Source organism: Oncorhynchus mykiss, chromosome 2, assembly GCF_013265735.2.
Source record: "Oncorhynchus mykiss isolate Arlee chromosome 2, USDA_OmykA_1.1, whole genome shotgun sequence".
Lineage (NCBI taxonomy): Eukaryota > Metazoa > Chordata > Actinopteri > Salmoniformes > Salmonidae > Oncorhynchus > Oncorhynchus mykiss.
The window spans coordinates 56,347,462-56,365,374 of NC_048566.1; the positions used below are offsets into that span (position 1 = coordinate 56,347,462).

At 43.2% G+C, this 17,913-nt stretch overlaps 1 protein-coding gene across 1 annotated transcript in view; it reads right to left on the reverse strand.

The window, feature by feature from the left end:
* Positions 1 to 15,147, reverse strand: part of alkbh3 (alkB homolog 3, alpha-ketoglutarate dependent dioxygenase) — a 20,702-nt gene extending 5,555 nt beyond the window's left edge. Inside the window, exons 1-9 of the mRNA XM_036951019.1 lie at positions 15,022 to 15,147; positions 14,511 to 14,622; positions 14,146 to 14,249; positions 13,933 to 13,967; positions 13,762 to 13,809; positions 13,395 to 13,498; positions 5,488 to 5,576; positions 4,856 to 5,065; positions 1,144 to 1,242 (exon numbers count right to left, since the gene is read on the reverse strand). Of these exons, the coding sequence (XP_036806914.1) occupies positions 1,144 to 1,242; positions 4,856 to 5,065; positions 5,488 to 5,576; positions 13,395 to 13,498; positions 13,762 to 13,809; positions 13,933 to 13,967; positions 14,146 to 14,249; positions 14,511 to 14,586 (765 nt within the window). The 5' untranslated portion in view covers positions 14,587 to 14,622; positions 15,022 to 15,147. The remainder of the gene's footprint in view (positions 1 to 1,143; positions 1,243 to 4,855; positions 5,066 to 5,487; positions 5,577 to 13,394; positions 13,499 to 13,761; positions 13,810 to 13,932; positions 13,968 to 14,145; positions 14,250 to 14,510; positions 14,623 to 15,021) is intronic.
* Positions 15,148 to 17,913: the final 2,766 nt, after the last annotated feature.

Consider the following 17,913-nt stretch of genomic DNA (forward strand, 5'->3'; position numbering starts at 1 on the left):
TTGGGAAATCTTTTTGTATCCAAATCCGGCTTTAAACTTCTTCACAACAGTATCTCGGACCTGCCTGGTGTGTTCCTTGTTCTTCATGATGCTCTCTGCGCTTTTAATGGACCTCTGAGACTATCACAGTGCAGGTGCATTTATACGGAGACTTGATTACACACAGGTGGATTGTATTTATCATCATTAGTCATTTAGGTCAACATTGGATCATTCAGAGATCCTCACTGAACTTCTGGAGAGAGTTTGCTGCACTGAAAGTAAAGGGGCTGAATAATTTTGCACGCCCAATTTTTCAGTTTTTGATTTGTTAAAAAAGTTTGAAATATCCAATAAATGTCGTTCCACTTCATGATTGTGTCCCACTTGTTGTTGATTCTTCACAAAAAAATACAGTTTTATATCTTTATGTTTGAAGCCTGAAATGTGGCATAAGGTCGCAAAGTTCAAGGGGGCCGAATACTTTCGCAAGGCACTGTATATACATACACACACACACACAATAAAAAAATAACTTTTGTTTTCTGTTTTTAAATGTTTTCCATTGCGTGGCCTAATGAACACGACCTGGTGTTGTTGGGGCGTGTCCCTGTGTTTGATTGGCCTGGCTTACCTAAAATATTGGAAACACTTGAGTAAATGAGGGATAGAAAGTATATTGAAAGCAGTTGCTTTCACACAGGTGTGGTTCCGGAGTTATTTAAGCAATTTACATCCCATCATGCTTAGGGTCATGTATAAAAATGATGGTCAGGCAATTATTTTTGGCTCCCCAAATAAGATGACAATGCTCCCATCCACCGGGCATGAGTGGACACAATGGTTTGATGAGCATGAAAACAATGTTAACCATATGCCATGGCCATGCCGGCTCAGTCACCAGATCTCAACCCAATTTAACACTTATGGGAGATCCTGGAGCAGCGCCTGAGACAGCGTATTCCACCACCATCAACAAAACACCAAATGACGGGATTCCTTGTGGTAGAATGGTGTCACATCCCTCCAATAGAGAACCAGACACTGTCAGTTCGTGGTGGCCCAACGCCCTATTAAGACACTATGTTAGTTTCCTTTATTTTGGCAGTTACCTGTAGATGGTGTAGTTAGGGTGTGTCCCTGTATTTGATTAGCCGGGCTTACCTGCCAGTCATCCTGAGTGGCTCCTTCCATCATCAGGAGAGTGCCGTGAGTTAGAGGGATCCGCAGCCTCTCCACATAAGTGTAATCCCCGTCCTCCTCCTGACACACACAAGTACACACACACAAATACTGAGTCTAGGGTACAAACTGTCACCACATATCACCTCTGTATACTTACACAACTAGCACAGTTCATCTACATTACGATGGATGAGTGTTACCACCTAGTTAGAAAGTAGCTGAGTATAAACACTGATGTACCCGCATGAAAAGAAATACTACAGTATATTACAGTAAATACTAACAGTATTAACTGCAGTGTCTTTGGGGACTAAAGACTTAAGTCCGCAAAAATACGACAGTTAATACTGTTAGTGTTCTTTAGTGTTTACAGGTAACTATATTGTAAATACTGTAGTAAAAGAAACCTGTATTATATACTAAAGTAATTAATGTAGCGTTTTCATGGATTGTGGCGGATTGTAGTATACTGTAGTATTTACTATAGTGTTTTTGTTTTATTATCTTTGACATTGAAGTGCAGGCTTTCTCCTTGAGGAAACCTGGAGAAAGAGTAAAAGAGCAAATGTTTCATAACTTGTAGGTAGGACTGGGGTCTGAGCGTCTGTTCTTTACTAGAACCTGTTGGGAACACAATATATGGTCTATACTTGGCATGTAGGTTCCTCAATTATGGGTGGCACAAATTGGGATATGCGGGAGGGGGATGGGCAGGGTACCTTATATGCAAATTAAACACTGTAGTATTTACTATAGTTTAAAAAAGTGTTGTGATTTGCGACATTACTCAAGTACATCATACTTGAGTAAAAATAAAGAACTTAACAGAAAATGTACTCAAGTAAAAGTCACCCAGTAAAATACTACTTGAGTAAATCTAAAAGTATTTGGTTTTCAATATACTTAAGTAAAAAAAAGTCAATGTAATTGCTAAAATATACTTAAGTATCAAAAGTAAAAGTATAAATATTTCAAATGACCTATATTAAGCAAACAAGACGGCACCATTTACTTTTTTTAAATGTAAATTTACGGACAGTTAGTGCCACAATAACATGCTGACCAAACCAGACGTGCACCCTCGTGCACACGTTGATTTTGTTCACCCACACCAGAAGCTATCAGAACACACAGGTTGAAATATCAAAAACTTTGAACCAATTATACTAATTTGGGGACAGGTCAAAAAGCATTAAACATTTAAGGCAATTTAGCTAGCTAGCTTGCTGTTGCTAGATAACTTGTCCTGGTATATAAACATTGGGTTTTTATTTGACCTGAAATTAACAAGGTCCTCTACTCCGACAATTAATCCACAGATAAAACGGGAAACCGAATTCGTTTCTCGTCATCTCTCGTCCTTCCTTCAGGCTTCTTTCTCATTCTTTGGACTTTATATGGCGGTTGGCAACCAAATGTACAGCATTACTACAACCGACCGGAGTGTAGACCTAAGTTCATATTTCAATCACCCACGTGGGTATATGCTCCTAAAAAAACAAATGAGGAGATGGGAGAGGCTAGACTTGCAGCGCGTTGTGCATCACAAATTGAACCAATTTATTTTTTAGCGCCTGGCTACGCAAACGCTCGTTGAGGCGCATGAGCAGTGGGAGTGCAATGATTGAATAACATGTATGTGTAAATGTATTTTGCAACGCTCGCGTATGGTCAGCATGTAACACTCGGGATGACCAGGGATATTCGCTTGATAAGTGTGTGAATTAGACCATTTTCCTGTCTTGCTAAGCATTCAAAATGTATCGAGTACTTTTGGGTGTCAGGGAAAATGTATGGAGTAAAAAGTACATTATTTCGGAATTTAGTGAAGTAAAAGTAGTCAAATATAAATAGTAAAGTGCAGATACCCTAAAAAAAAACGACTTAAGCAGTACTGTAAAGTATTTTTACTTAAGTGCTTTACACCACTGATCATTTTACACTAAAACAGTAGTATTATACAGTGAATTAGTATTTTTTTAATCTGGGTAATAACATTGTATTGACAAGACTATGGCTAACTGTCCAGATGTAGGTCAAAGTAATCTATGGCAAACTACTTTCATATAGGTTTTTTTCTGGTTCAAAAGGTGGCTTGGGGTGGTGGGCGTAGCAATGGGCGTGGTTTGTACAGCAAAACATTTTTGAGACCATTTTAGAGGCACCCATTGTGGTAGTGGAGAGACATTTGTGCATTTTTATGGCAATTTCCTGCAATTCTACACATTTCACCATAAAGCAGAAAAGATTTTTGCAGTTTAAAGCTAATTTCCTGCAATACTACACATCTTACATTTAAAGCTATGCATTTGCTAATATCATGTTATTTTGCTCAAACATAAAATGAATACTGCTAAATAGTTTAGGGAATTTCTTGTTCTCCGTGACTGTCTAATTTTTATTTTGGTAATTGTTAGTTCTCAAAGATTATATTACTTTAAAAAAATATAGGTCCATTATCTTTTATACATACTTTCTATCTAGTTTTAGTCGTTTACACTGAAAGTGTTTTTCCATCCCCCCAAAATAAATAAATACAAATGTTTTCTTTTTTTGACACTGTTTGGACTAAGGCAACCCGAAAAAAGACTTGGGCAGCCTGCCCAAGGATGGAAATGGCAGAAGAATCACCGCTCATACGTGAACCCCTGTGAGTACCTTCTATTTCCATAGGGGGTACTTGGGAAGACCCATAGGAACATAGGCCTACTGGTAAAATCAACATGAGGTATTTCGGGGGTACTCCAAACAGAGCGAAACCTCATCCCTACATGATTGTAACCTGTCCCTCCTCCAGTCTAACAGGCGTTGACTGCTTGTGGAGGCTGAACACTCACGTCCACCAGGCTGAGGGAGGCGATGGTGGGCCTTATATCCCCTGTCTCTCCCATCCCTCCATCTCCCTCCACCCGCATGTCCCCCAGGCTGAAGGAGGCGATGGTGGGCCTTATATCCCCTGTCTCTCCCATCCCTCCACCCTCATGTCCCCCAGGCTGAGGGAGGCGATGGTGGGCCTTATATCCCCTGTCTCTCCCATCCCTCCATCCTCATGTCCCCCAGGCTGAGGGAGGTGATGGTGGACCTTATATCCCCTGTCTCTCCCATCCCTCCATCTCCCTCCACCATCATGTCCCCCAGGCTGAGGGAGGCGATGGTGGGCCTTATATCCCGTCTCTCCCATTCCTCCATCTCTCTCCACCCTCATGTCCCCCAGGCTGAGGGAGGCGATGGTGGGCCTTATATCCCCTGTCTCTCCCATCCCTCCATCTCCCTCCACCCTCATGTCCCCCAGGCTGAGTGAGGCAATGGTGGGCCTTATATCCCCTGTCTCTCCCATCCCTCCATCTCCCTCCACCCTCATGTCCCCAAGCTGAGTGAGGCGATGGTGGACCTTATATCCCCCCCTGCCTGTCTCTCATCCCTCCATCTCCCTCCACCATCATGTCCCCCAGGCTGAGGGAGGCGATGGTGGGCCTTATATCCCGTCTCTCCCATTCCTCCATCTCTCTCCACCCTCATGTCCCCCAGGCTGAGTGAGGCGATGGTGGACCTTATATCCCCGGTCTCTCATCCCTCCATCTCCCTCCACCCTCATGTCCCCCAGGCTGAGTGAGGCAATGGTGGACCTTATATCCCCCCCTGCCCATCTCTCATCCCTCCGTCTCCCTCTCCCCCATGATCCCAGTCTTACCGGTGCAGGCTGCTTGCGGAGGCTGAACACCCTCATGTCTCCCAGGCTGAGGGAGGCGATGGTGGGCCGGGTGCCCAGCGCGGCCTCGTCGTCACTGTGCCAGCCGATGCTGTCTTTGCAGTTCCTATACAGGTTACACATCAGCGAGTTGAAACGGTGGCCACTCGCCTTCTCTACGGCGCAGCGCAGGGTGACCAGCAGCGGGTGCCACTGAGAGAGAGAGGGAGAGAAGGGCGAAGAGGGAGAACGAGGTTATGCACCTCTGCGGCTCATGTTAGATGTTAATATTGCCCTTTTTTCAACAGTGTTTCACCATGTTCACTGATTATTTATATGCTTAGCATTTCTTAGGGAGGTAGTAGGGGATAGGGAATAAGTATATAGATAAGCTGCTGTTGTGTGAGCAGTACTAGTGTACACATTGACAGGAGGAGAGTAAAAAAGAAGGAACAAGAAGAGTGAGGTAGAGCGAACGCAACAGTCCGAGAGAAAATGGTAAAGAGCAAAAGTGGTTGAGGTGAAGGGGAAATACATGAGGAAATGGTCAAATCTCTTTTACAAGCAGGCTCAACGCTCGTTCAATTCAGCTCCACTTTTCCCGTCATGCAGCAGGAGGTGCGGATATACCATACCTGTGCGTTGGCCTCCAGAGTAGAGTGGGCGTACGTGTAAGGGAGTTCCCCATACCAGCAGGTTAACCTGGGCTCCTCGTAGGCCTCACCTATACAACACAGTGACAATACAGTTACACTGCATGAATAACCTGTGTTCTTGAATAGACCCTAGTGATAGAAGCACATTTTCTGTACATACTGAGGTGCAAGCGTGCACGCACACACACACACACAAAACCACTTACTGTAGTGCATGTACATTGCACACACACAGAAATGAGTTGACTCAATAGAGCTGGGCTGTCAGGGCCAAGTGAAACATGTCTAAATTGGTACTGTATTTGCGTCAAGGCAATTTTACAAAAATGAGAAATCATGACTAGTTGGAGCTCTATCAGGGACAAGAATAAATAGTGTAGTGATATAAAGTTTAATACATATGGACAGTAAACAACAAAACAGTGTATTTTCAGGTCCCAGTAATGTCATTGTAAATGGTGATGTATACTTAAATATATACAGCACCAGTCAAAAGTTGACACCTACTCATTCCAGGGTTTTCCCTTATTTTTTTTTACATTGTAGAATACTCGTAAAGACATCAAAACAATAAAACAACACATATGGAAATCATGTAGTAACCGAAAAAAATGTTTAGCAAAGCAAAATATATTTGATATATTTGAGATTCTTCAAAGTAGCCACCCTTTGCCTTGATGACAGCTTTGCACACTCTTGGCATTCTCTCAACCAGCTTCATGAGGTAGTCACCTGGAATGCATTCCAATGAACAGGTGTGCCTTAACTTAATTTGTGGAATTTCTTTCCTTCTTAATGCATTTAGGCCAATCAGTTGTGTTGTGACAAGAAGACAGAAGAGCTATTTGGTAAATGACCAGGCCTAACAGCTCAAATAAGCAAAGAGAAACGACAGTCCATCATTAGTTTAAGACATTAAGGTCAGTCAATGTGGAAAATTTGAACGTTTTTTTCAAGCGCAGTCGCAAAAAACATCAAGCGCTATGATGAAACTCTCTCTCATGAGGACCGCCACAGGAAAGGAAGTTACCTCTAATGAACTTATCCTCTGCAGGAGAGTTAACTGCATCTTAGATTACAGCCCAAATAAATGCTTCACATAGTTCAAGTAACAGACACATTTCAAAATCAACTGTTCAGAGGAGAATGCGTGAATCAGGCCTTCATGGTCGAATTGCTGCAAAGAAACCACTACTAAAGAAAGGACACCAATAAGAAGAAGAGACTTGCTTGGGCCAAGAAACATGAGCAATAGATATTAGACAGGTGGAAATCTCTCCTTATGTCTGATGAGTCCAACTTTGAGATTTTTGGTTCCAACCGCCAGGTCTTTGTGAGATGCAGAGTAGGTGAACGGATGATCTCTGCATGTGTGGTTCCCAAAGTGAAGCATGGAGGAGGTGGTGTGATGGTTTTGGGGTGGTTTGCTGTTGACACTGTCAGTGATTTATTTAGAATTCAAGCCACACTTAACCATCATGGCTACCACAGCATTCTGCAGTGAGACGCCATCCCATCTGGTTTGCGCTTAGTGGGAGTATCATTGTTTTTCAACAGGACAATGACCCAAAACACACCTATGCTGTGCTCTAGGCTGTGTAAGGGCTATTTGACCAAGGAGAGTGATGGAGTGCTGCATCAGATGACATGTCCTCCACAATCACCCGACCTCAACAACAGATGGTTTGGGATGAGCTGGACTGCAGAGTGAGGGAAAAGCAGCCAACAAGTGCTCAGCATATGTGGGAACTCCTTCAAGACTGTCGGAAAAGCATTCCTCATGAAGCTGGTTGAGAGAATGCCAAGAGTGTGCAAAGCTGTCATCAAGGTGGCTACTTTGAAGAATCTCAAATATAAAATGTATTTTGATTTGTTTAACACTTTTTTGGTTACCACATTATTCCATATGTTGTTTCATCATTTTGATGTCTTCACTATTATTCTACAATGTAGAAAATAGTAAAAATAAAGAAAAAAATCTTGAATGAGTAGGTGTCCAAACTTGTGACTGATACTGTGTGTGTTTCTTGAGAAATTACCAAAAAACATAATTTGCATCCATATTTGGCAATGTGTGGGCTAAGTAATGTGGTCATTGTTCTAAGTGCCTTCCACTACTTTGTTTTACTCCAAGGGAGACATTTTCATAAACTATTCTGTACCATGAAATAGCCACCCCAAATGTGGTAAACCTGCAGTTCCCAGGTCATCTTTATAAAACCTTGCTCCATCGCTCTTTTCTATGGAAGCAAGCACTAATACATTTCTCAAAGAGCTCCATTTGGGCATTTCATAAAAGAAAACGGTCACAAAGCCAAAACGTTGTCCCACTGGTCCTCGAGTTGAGACTTCACAGTTCATACATTAGGCCCAAAGCAAATATTTAGACATGACTTCATTTATTATAGCTAAAAACAAAACCTTTCACTGTACCCATAAAAAAAGATGATATCAGGACAAGGATAAACAAAACTCTAGTCGGTCATGGGCTGCAACCCAAATGGCACCCTATTCCGTTCACAGTGCACTACTTTTGACCAGGGCCCATATGGTTCCAGTAGCAGTGCGTGGGTAAATTCATTCGGGAAGCCAAGCCAGGAAAAAAGCCATATTACAACCGGTGTGTTGTGATAATTGCGTTGTTTGCTCTATTACCCTTTAGTTTATACACCACCGTGATATTTCCTGAACAAAAATATTAATCAAACTTCAAATCAAATCAAAGTTGATTTGTCACATGCGCCAAATACAACAGATACAATTCAATCTTACAGTGAAATGCTTACTTACAGGCTCTAACCAATAGTGCAGAGAAAAAAAAGGTGTGTGTGTGTGTAGGTAAGTAAAGAAATAAAACAACAGTAAAAAGACATTTGAAAAAAAAAGTAGCAAGGCTATATACCTGTTAGTCAGGCTTATTGAGGTAGTATGTACATGTAGGTATGGTTAAAGTGACTATGCATATATGATGAACAGAGTAGCAGTAGCGTAAAAAGAGGGGTTGGCGGGTGGTGGGACACAATGCAGATAGCACGGTTAGCCAATGTGTGGGAGCACTGGTTGGTCGGGCCAATTTAGTTAGTATGTACATGAATGTATAGTTAAAGTGACTATGCATATAAGATTTACAGAAAGTAGCAGCAGCGTAAAAGAGGGGTTGGGGGGGGACACACAATGCAAATAGTCCGGGTAACCATTTGGTTACCTGTTCAGGAGTCTTATGGCTTGGGGGTAAAAACTGTTGAGAAGCCTTTTTGTCCTAGACTTGGCACTCCAGTACCGCTTGGCACTCCAGTACCGGTAGTAGAGAGAACAGTCCATGACTGGGTTGGCTGGGGTCTTTGACAATTTTTAGGGCCTTCCTCTGACACCGCCTGGTGTAGAGGTCCTGGACGGCAGGCAGTTTTGCCCCAGTGATGTACTGGGCAGTACGCACTACCCTCTGAAGTGCCTTGCGGTCGGAGGCCGAGCAATTGCCGTACCAGGCAGTGATTCAACCGGTCAGGACGCTCTCAATGTTGCAGCTGTAGAACCTTTTGAGGATCTCAGGACCCATGCGAAATCTTTTTAGTTTCTTGAGGGGGAGTAGACTTTGTCGTGTCCTCTTCACGACTGTCTTGGTGTGTTTGGACCAATCTAGTTTGTTGTTGATGTGGACACCAAGGAATTTGAAGCTCTCAACCTGCTCCACTACAGCCCCGTCGATGAGAATGGGGACGTGCTCGGTGCTCCTTTTCCTGTAGTCCACAATAATCTCCTTAGTCTTGGTTACATTGAGGGATAGGTTGTTATTCTGGCACCACCCGGCCAGGTCTCTGACCTCCTCCCTATAGGCTGTCTCGTCGTTGTCGGTGATCAGGCCTACCACTGTTGTGTCGTCAGCAAACTTAATGATGGTGTTGGAGTCGTGCCTAGCCATGCAGTCGTGGGTGAACAGGGAGTACAGGAGTGGACTGAGCACGCACCCCTGGGGAGCTCCAGTGTTGAGGATCAGCGTGGCAGATGTGTTGCTACCTACCCTCACCACCTGGGGGTGGCCTGTCAAGAAGTCCAGGATCCAGTTGCAGAGGGAGGTGTTTAGTCCCAGGATCCTTAGCTTGGTGATGAGCTTTGAGGGTACTATGGTGTTGAACGCTGAGCTGTAGTCAATGAACAGCATTCTCACATCGGTGTTCCTTTTGTCCAAGTGGGAAAAGGAAGTGTGGAGTGCAATAGAGATTGCATCATCTGTGGATCTGTTTGGGCGGTATGCAAATTGGAGTGGGTCTAGGGTTTCTGGGATAATGGTGTTGATGTGAGCCATTACCAGCCTTTCAAAGCACTTCATGGCTACGGACGTGAGTGCTACGGGTCTGTAGTCATTTAGGCAGGTTGCCTTTGTGTTCTTGGGCACAGGGTATATGGTGGTCTGATGAAGCCTGTTGGTATTACAGACTCAATCAGGGACATGTTGAAAATGTCAGTGAAGACACCTGCCAGTTGGTCAGCACATGCCTGGAGCACACGTCCTGGTAAGCCGTCTGGCCCCGCAGCCTTGTGTATTAGTCTTACTCACGTCGGCTACGGAGAGCGCGATCACACAGTCGTCCGGAATAGCTGATGCTCTCATGCATGCCGCAACAATTTCAATGATTTTACTGAGTTACAATTCATACAAGAAAAAGTCGATACATTTAAATTAATTAATTAAGCCCTAATCTATGGATTTCACATGACTGGGCAGGGGGCATGCCAATTGCATGCTCCCTCAAAACTTGAGACATCTGTGGCATTGTGTTGTGACAAAATTGCACATTTTAGAGTGGCCTTTTATTGTCCCCAGCACAAGGTGCGCCGGTGAAATGATCATGCCGTTTAATCAGCTTCTTGATATGCCACACCTGTCAGGTGGTTGGATTATCTTGGCAAAGGAGAAATGCTCACTAACAGGGATAAACAAATTTGTGCACAACATTTTTGAGAAATAAGCTTTTGGAACTTTTTATTTCAGCTCATGAAACATGTGACCAACACTTTACATGTTGCGTTTAGATTTTTGTTTAGTATAAGTGTAACCGGTGTAACCGGTGTAACGTGGCTAACTAGTTAGCAGTGCGCCCAAGTAGTGTTTCAATTGGTGACGTTACTCGCTCTGAGTCCTTGAAGTAGTCGTTTCCCTTGCTCTGCAAGGACCGCGGCTTTTGTGGAGCGATTGGTAACGATGCTTCGCGGGAGGCAGTTGAGGTTGTGAGCAAATGGTCCCTGGTTCAAGCCCAGGCTGGGGCGAGGAGCGGGACGGAAGCAACATTGTTACATAAGGGCGAGACAACTAGAAGACAGTCACAGTAGGCAGAATAAATTCAACCACACGCTTGTTTCATCACAAAACCTGAGAGCAACATCTATCCGGTGAAGTCCACAAAGCAAATATTGAATGTAACAAACGGTTACATGACCTACAGCGTGGTCAACAATTGAATGTTTCCAACATTTTCGGACTACTAAACAACTATTGATTTAGAACCATTGCAGAATTACTGCAAGTCGCAAAAAAAAACAGGAGCTGCTGCCGCAAACGTCTTTCCTCACCATTTCAACATCATCCAATCACCTATGCTTAGTCTAATACCGTAACAACTTAAAGATACAAAAAACAAATTGTCTAATCAACTTAAAGTAATTATCATGTGGCTGTCCATAATACCGTTTTCAAATTAAATCTGTGTGCACGTGCATGTATGTATGTGTGTGTATGTATGTATGCATTCAAGTAGAAAAAAAAACATGTCACCCTACTTGTAGACTGAGGAACGCCAATGCCATTGTCCTCTCTTTCAAGTTAGCAAAACGGTCTATGACTCTGTATAGAGTAGCCTACACGAGTTTTGTTTTTGTTGACCTAGACTACGCTACTTAGCTAAAAGGCTTTGACAATGAGCCAGCTAGTTAATGTGAGCCTACAATGTACATCTCGCTACATTTTGAACTTCCATCCTCTCAGGGTAGGGGCAGATTTTAGCTAGCTAGCCACCGGAGGACAACACAACGAGATGCAACACTTCACGTTGTTTCTGTCAATGACGTTTTACTTTTGATGTGATTGGTGTGAAGCCAAATCCAAACTGACTTCCCTTGATACTTTCTTTTGGTGCACTCAGTTTTGAGCTTACTCAGTTCATCTCAACGCTGATTGGCTTTTCTTTTATATTTTGTTTTTATCAAGGGAGGCCAAATGCTCACTGGCTTCCATTGCTATTGCATTTAAAGCTATGGGCAGCAACAATGTCATACTCTTTTTGACCAGACAGCATCAGATAGATGGACTACACATACCGAGACATAAGGGCGCCGTTTCGCTCACTGAAGTTTTCTCCGGTGAGATACATTCAGCCACTTGCTCTGTGTTTCATAATTGTCCTTCAATTCGCAACTTAATAAATTATTTTATACATTATTTCTTGGTCAAATTTTGGGGAAAGCCTGGCTTCCCTTGGCATCCTAGCAAAAAGGCTTGCAGATGGCAAGAGTCATTTCCATCTTACCATCCAAAAGCATTGTATGCAGCCAGCAATACACTCGTATCCCAGTGGACCAATTCGTACCTTAAACATTTCCTCCTTAACTAGATTTAATGGCGAGAAGGCAGTTATAACAAACAGGGAAAATCTGCATAACTTTCTTTATGAAACACATTTTTCCACCACCACGGAAAATTCCATGGCAATTTCCACCAAAATGCCTTGGAGTGCTAGTACCGGATGTTGCTTATCACATTCAGCCAATCAAGTTGCAGCAGTCTGTTGTTTACCCCTGGCTGTACACAGGGCGCAACATCGGGATGTAGCATTAGCCACTAGCAAGGTGGCGGAAAATTGTGTTTCATAAAGAAAGTATGCATATTTTCCAAATTCTTCTCGCCATTAACTCTAGTTAAGGAGGAAATCGACACCTTGGCAGCCTGACTGGAGAATGTTTTAGGATACAAATGTATTGCCAGCTGCATACAATGTGTTTGGACGGTAAGACAAAACCCTCAATACCAGATCAATATCGCCATCTGCCAGCCTTTGGATTATTGGCATCCATGAATACACACCACTAAGGCTCTGGTCAAAAGTATTGCACTCTTTAGGGAATAGGGCGCTATTTGGAACGCCTATTTAGAGTCTTGCTTGAGTAGGAAAAAGTGAGTCAATGTGCAGAAAGTCTATAAAGAGGAGTGGGTGTATGTGTGTAGTATGTGTGTGCATATAGTGTGTGTGTGTGTGTAGTATGTGTGTGTGTGTGTGTGTGTGTATAGTGTGTGTGTGTATGTAACAGTAGCACCCCCTCTATTTCCTCTTGAACCTAGATGTCACAATTGCCTCGTGTTGACACAATGTGAGGGGCTTTCGCGTTGTTGTCATCTGCTACTGTGTCTTGCTCAATGATGGAACGTGGCTGGATTCAATCCAACAGAGAGACCAATAGGGAATCTGATGCAACTTCATTCAGGGCTGGGTTCCAATTCCACTTAAATGGTCCTTCCTTGTCTCTTTTCCTTCTGTGACCTATGGTTGGAGAAGACTTGTCCTGATCCAGTCCTTCCGTCATGTGGTGAAAATGGGAAGGAACGGTGGGTAAAGGCGGCTATGTAGATAACTATGGTTTTGGTAGGGCAATGAATAGCACGTTAGCTTGAGAATAGGACGTGTTGTCGAGATTGAATCCCGGATCAGCCCGTACAGGGACGGTCGATCTTACATTGATACCAAACGTTCCATGACAATAACATTCTAATTGAGAGAAACTTCCAATGCCAACATGGCACCCATAAAAATAAAAATAAATCAGTTTGCTCACATCTATGGGCTGAGTGTACAGTATTGGTCTGTGGTCTATCCTTGGGGACATGATTGTCGACCTACCTTGTCTGTAGTTAGTCTTTTGAGACCAAGGCAGCTCTGCTAGCAGTTTACTGAAGGCCCAGTCAGCCTCTTCTGGTGGTAGGAACCCATGGATCAGCCTCAGTCTGGGGGGGGGGGGGGGGTAGAGAATTGTTGAATGGGGAAGCATAAGGGAAGGCAGTAGCTGACTGAGATTCTGGATTGTGTTCAGTAGACACAAATGGAAGGAAACAGTTCGAAATGGAGAGTTATTGTCTGAACCAAAAATGTAAAAAAGCACATTTAGATTTTCCATTGTGAAGCGTTTTGCTACGGTGTTCCCCTGTTGTCATTTATATGGTTGACCCAATGTCTATTGGACGTCCTTATGCATTAGATTAGAACTCACCTTGACACTCCTGATGGACCATGGCTGATCTCATAATCACCCCCCATTCTGAGGAACAGGAGCATGTGTAAAGAATTGTTGTTATATTTCCACTAGGCGTAACCATTTTTCATTTGGGGTTGTTTTAATGACGTAGAGTAGAGAAGATGACTGTTTGATCAAGTTACTCACTCCATCACCTTCTCCGTAGGGACATCTCTGACTGGCTGAGCAAGGGAAAGAAAGAAAGAAGGGAAATGTATTAGTTGATCCTTGTCAGCCCAAGGCCGATTTAATCTCTCGTCAATGGCGACACCTCAAATCAAAAACGTCTCCTCTCGGAAAATATCTATTTATTAATACAATTAACACAATAAAGTCCAATACTCCTTTTTTATTTTTTACCTTAGCGGGCTGTTGATACTCAAACATCCGCTGTCCCACTCCCCAACCAGCAGGTGGTGGATTGGCACTTGGTATCACAACAGTGCTGGAATTGGGAATTGCTCCTGCCAAAGAAAATGTATATGCCTCCATATGACCATTTAAAAACATGTATATTACCATGGATGTAATTCTCAAATGACAGTAGGAGAGTTGGACTTGTTTTCACAAAGTGTCTCAGAGTAGGAGAGCCGCCCCACCACCCATATAATCTTTCTTAATCATTAACATCTGAAAGGTAAAAACTGATCCTAGACCAGCCTATTTCGAATCGCTTTGTGAATATGGGCCCTGGTCTAATTTAGTCTGCATGGCAGAGAGAAAACCTGTTGGACGTGGTTGTTTGGGCAGTGGTTTGGCCCAAGAGCCCTGGACCCTTGCACGCTGACGTTTATCCGACATCACATCGAGATGAGGACACCGATTGGAGGTCTGAAACTGGTTGAAACAAGCAGTCACATTTAGTTCGCATATACTGCCACACAGAGGCCAACTTCGTGTAACAACATCAAACTGCATGTTCTCTGAAGCCAGCAAGCTGGTTGTGCTTAAATGCATTTCAAAAGCCATGTAGAATTCTGTTCCAATAACACAATTTATAATAAAAAGGCATAGCATAAATGACATGATTTTATCAGCCACCAAGCTAACGTTACAATATAGCGAATAGCACGGTGGCTAGCATTGTGGCAACCCATTTGGAGTCCATAGCTTGGCAACGTTACTTATAGTGCTAATTTACAGCTTGAGTGAAATGTATCACTAGATCAGTACATGGACTATGGTCTCCAACATATTTTGGTATTAAATATCACCTTCTTGCTTGTTGTTACTTACCAACAGGATTAGAACAATTTAAAAGCTAGCTATCCACATATCAAATTTGACAGCTCTATCCTGTGTTACTCGAAAAAAAATCCCCCTGAAACTTCAACCAAATTTAAGGGTTCCTATTTAGTTATGCAATCCTAAACGGTCCAACAATTGTACAGTGTAGTCCCAAAATAAGTAGTATTATCTATTTCAAGCTGCAAATATTATATCATATATATCACATGTATATATTAGTGCAAATTTAACCCCATGTCTTGTGTCATCAACCTTTTCCCCATCTGAATGTGACGTTGCGAGGCTGTTGCTCAGTAGGTTGGTTCATATGTCCATCAGATAATGAAATGTCCCACTTGAAAGCCTGACTTGAACTAAAATATGTGCCGGTATTCAATTTGGGTGTCCGTACTGTTAATATTTAGGTAAAGGAGCTCCATTATACTTTTGAGATAATATTCTATAAGAGGATCAGGAGCTCAAGCAGTAGAACGTTTTAGGTGCCGGTACTCAGCTCCATTGAGCTCCTGCCCAAGTCAAGCACTTGGGCAGATGTCTCTCCAATCTGTCTCCACTCATATCTCAGGTTTCACTGAGCCTATTGACTTCAAATCAAATCAAATTGTATTTGTGACATGCTTCGTAAACAACAGGTGTAGACTAACAGTGAAATGCTTACTTACGGGCCCTTCCCAATAATTCAGATTAACCAAAACATTTAAATAGTATAAAAATAGAAAAATAATAACTCAAGGAATAAATAGACAATGAGTAATTATAACCTGGCTATATAATCAATCAATCAATCAAATTTATTTTATATAGCCCTTCGTACATCAGCTGATATCTCAAAGTGCTGTACAGAAACCCAGCCTAAAACCCCAAACAGCAAGCAATGCAGGTGAAGAAGCACGGTGGCTAGGAAAAACTCCCTAGAAAGGCCAAAACCTAGGAAGAAACCTAGAGAGGAACCAGGCTATGTGGGGTGGCCAGTCCTCTTCTGGCTGTGCCGGGTGGAGATTATAACAAAACATGGTCAAGATGTTCAAATGTTCATAAATGACCAGCATGGTCGAATAATAATAAGGCAGAATAGTTGAAACTGGAGCAGCAGCACAGTCAGGTGGACTGGGGACAGCAAGGAGTCATCATGTCAGGTATTCCTGGGGCATGGTCCTAGGGCTCAGGTCCTCCGAGAGAGAGAAAGAAAGAGAGAATTAGAGAGAGCATATGTGGGATGGCCAGTCCTCTTCTGGCTGTGCCGGGTGGAGATTATAACAGAACATGGCCAAGATGTTCAAATGTTCATAAATGATCAGCATGGTCGAATAATAATAAGGCAGAACAGTTGAAACTGGAGCAGCAGCACAGCCAGGTGGACTGGGGACAGCAAGGAGTCATCATGTCAGGTAGTCCTGGGGCATGGTCCTAGGGCTCAGGTCCTCCGAGAGAGAGAAAGAGAGAAGGAGAGAATTAGAGAACGCACACTTAGATTCACACAGGACACCGAATAGGACAGGAGAAGTACTCCAGATATAACAAACTGACCCTAGCCCCCCCGACACATAAACTACTGCAGCATAAATACTGGAGGCTGAGACACGGGGTACCGGTACTGAGTTGATGTGATTGGCTCTCAGGTACCTGAATACCCAGAGGTTTACTCTGAGTAACCAGAAAGCTATGCGGGTACAAAGACCTAATCAAATTCAATAGCTCGGAAAGTGAGGAAAAAAACATAAAAAAACACATAAAATCTGTCACGACAAGGTTATTGAAACACTCAGAACGTCAACTGACTATTTCATTGTTGATTCCCCCACCCCTTTTAATTTATGAAATACTTTTGAGTCAGGAAAGTTCACTTTTCCACAAATCCTATTGGCTTGTTTCTTATTTTACTGGAGGAGCCCTTTAAATGAAATAGTTTTGGGAACCTCTTCCCCATCAGAGTCATAAAGACCACTAGGCAAGCTACCCTGCTGCCTTAAAAGCAGCACAATCAGCCTTCATCTCTGCCATGATTGACAGTAACATACCATCAACCACCATTTCAACCCTGCAATCTCATGCTCTCCTGCAGCCTCATCTTTGCAGTGCAATGGTGTCTCAGATTTTTTCAAGAAAAAGATTGACACCATCAGTCACATGCAGCGTCCCGCAGGGGTCAGCCCTGGAGCCTATCTTGTTTTTAATTTACATGCTATGCTCCCTCTTGGGCAAATGCTCAGAGATTATGACATCAACATTTACTGCTACGTTGACGATACCCATGTTTAAATTAACAGTAAACCGGACACCATCTCCGGACACCCAAAGGTGTTAGATGGGGTTGAAGTCAGGGCCCTTTGCAGGCCAGTCATGTTCTTCCCCACCGATCTCGACAAACCGTTTCTGTATGGACCTCGCTTTGTGCACGTGGGCATTGTCATGCTGAAACAGGAAAAGGCCTTCCCCAAACTATTTCCACAAAGTTGGAAGCACAGAATTGTCTAGAATGTCATTGTATCCTGTAGCGTTAAGATTTCCTTTCACTGGAAATAAGGGGCCTAGCCCAAACCATGAAAAACAGCACCAGACCATTATTCTTCCTCCACCAAACTTTACAGTTGGCACTATGCATTCGGGCAGGTAGCGTTCTTCTGGCACCTGCCAAACCCAGATTTGTCTGTTGGCCTGCCAGATGATGAAGCGTGATTCATTACTCCAGAGAATGCATTTCCACTGCTCCAGAGTCCAATGGCAGTGAGATTTACACCACTCCCGCCGATGCTTGGCATTGCGTGTAGTGAACTTAGGCTTGTGTGCGGCTGCTAGGCCATGGGGACACATTTCATGAAGCTCCTGATGAACAGTTATTGTGCTGACGTTGCTTCCAGAGGCAGTTTGGAACTCGGTAGT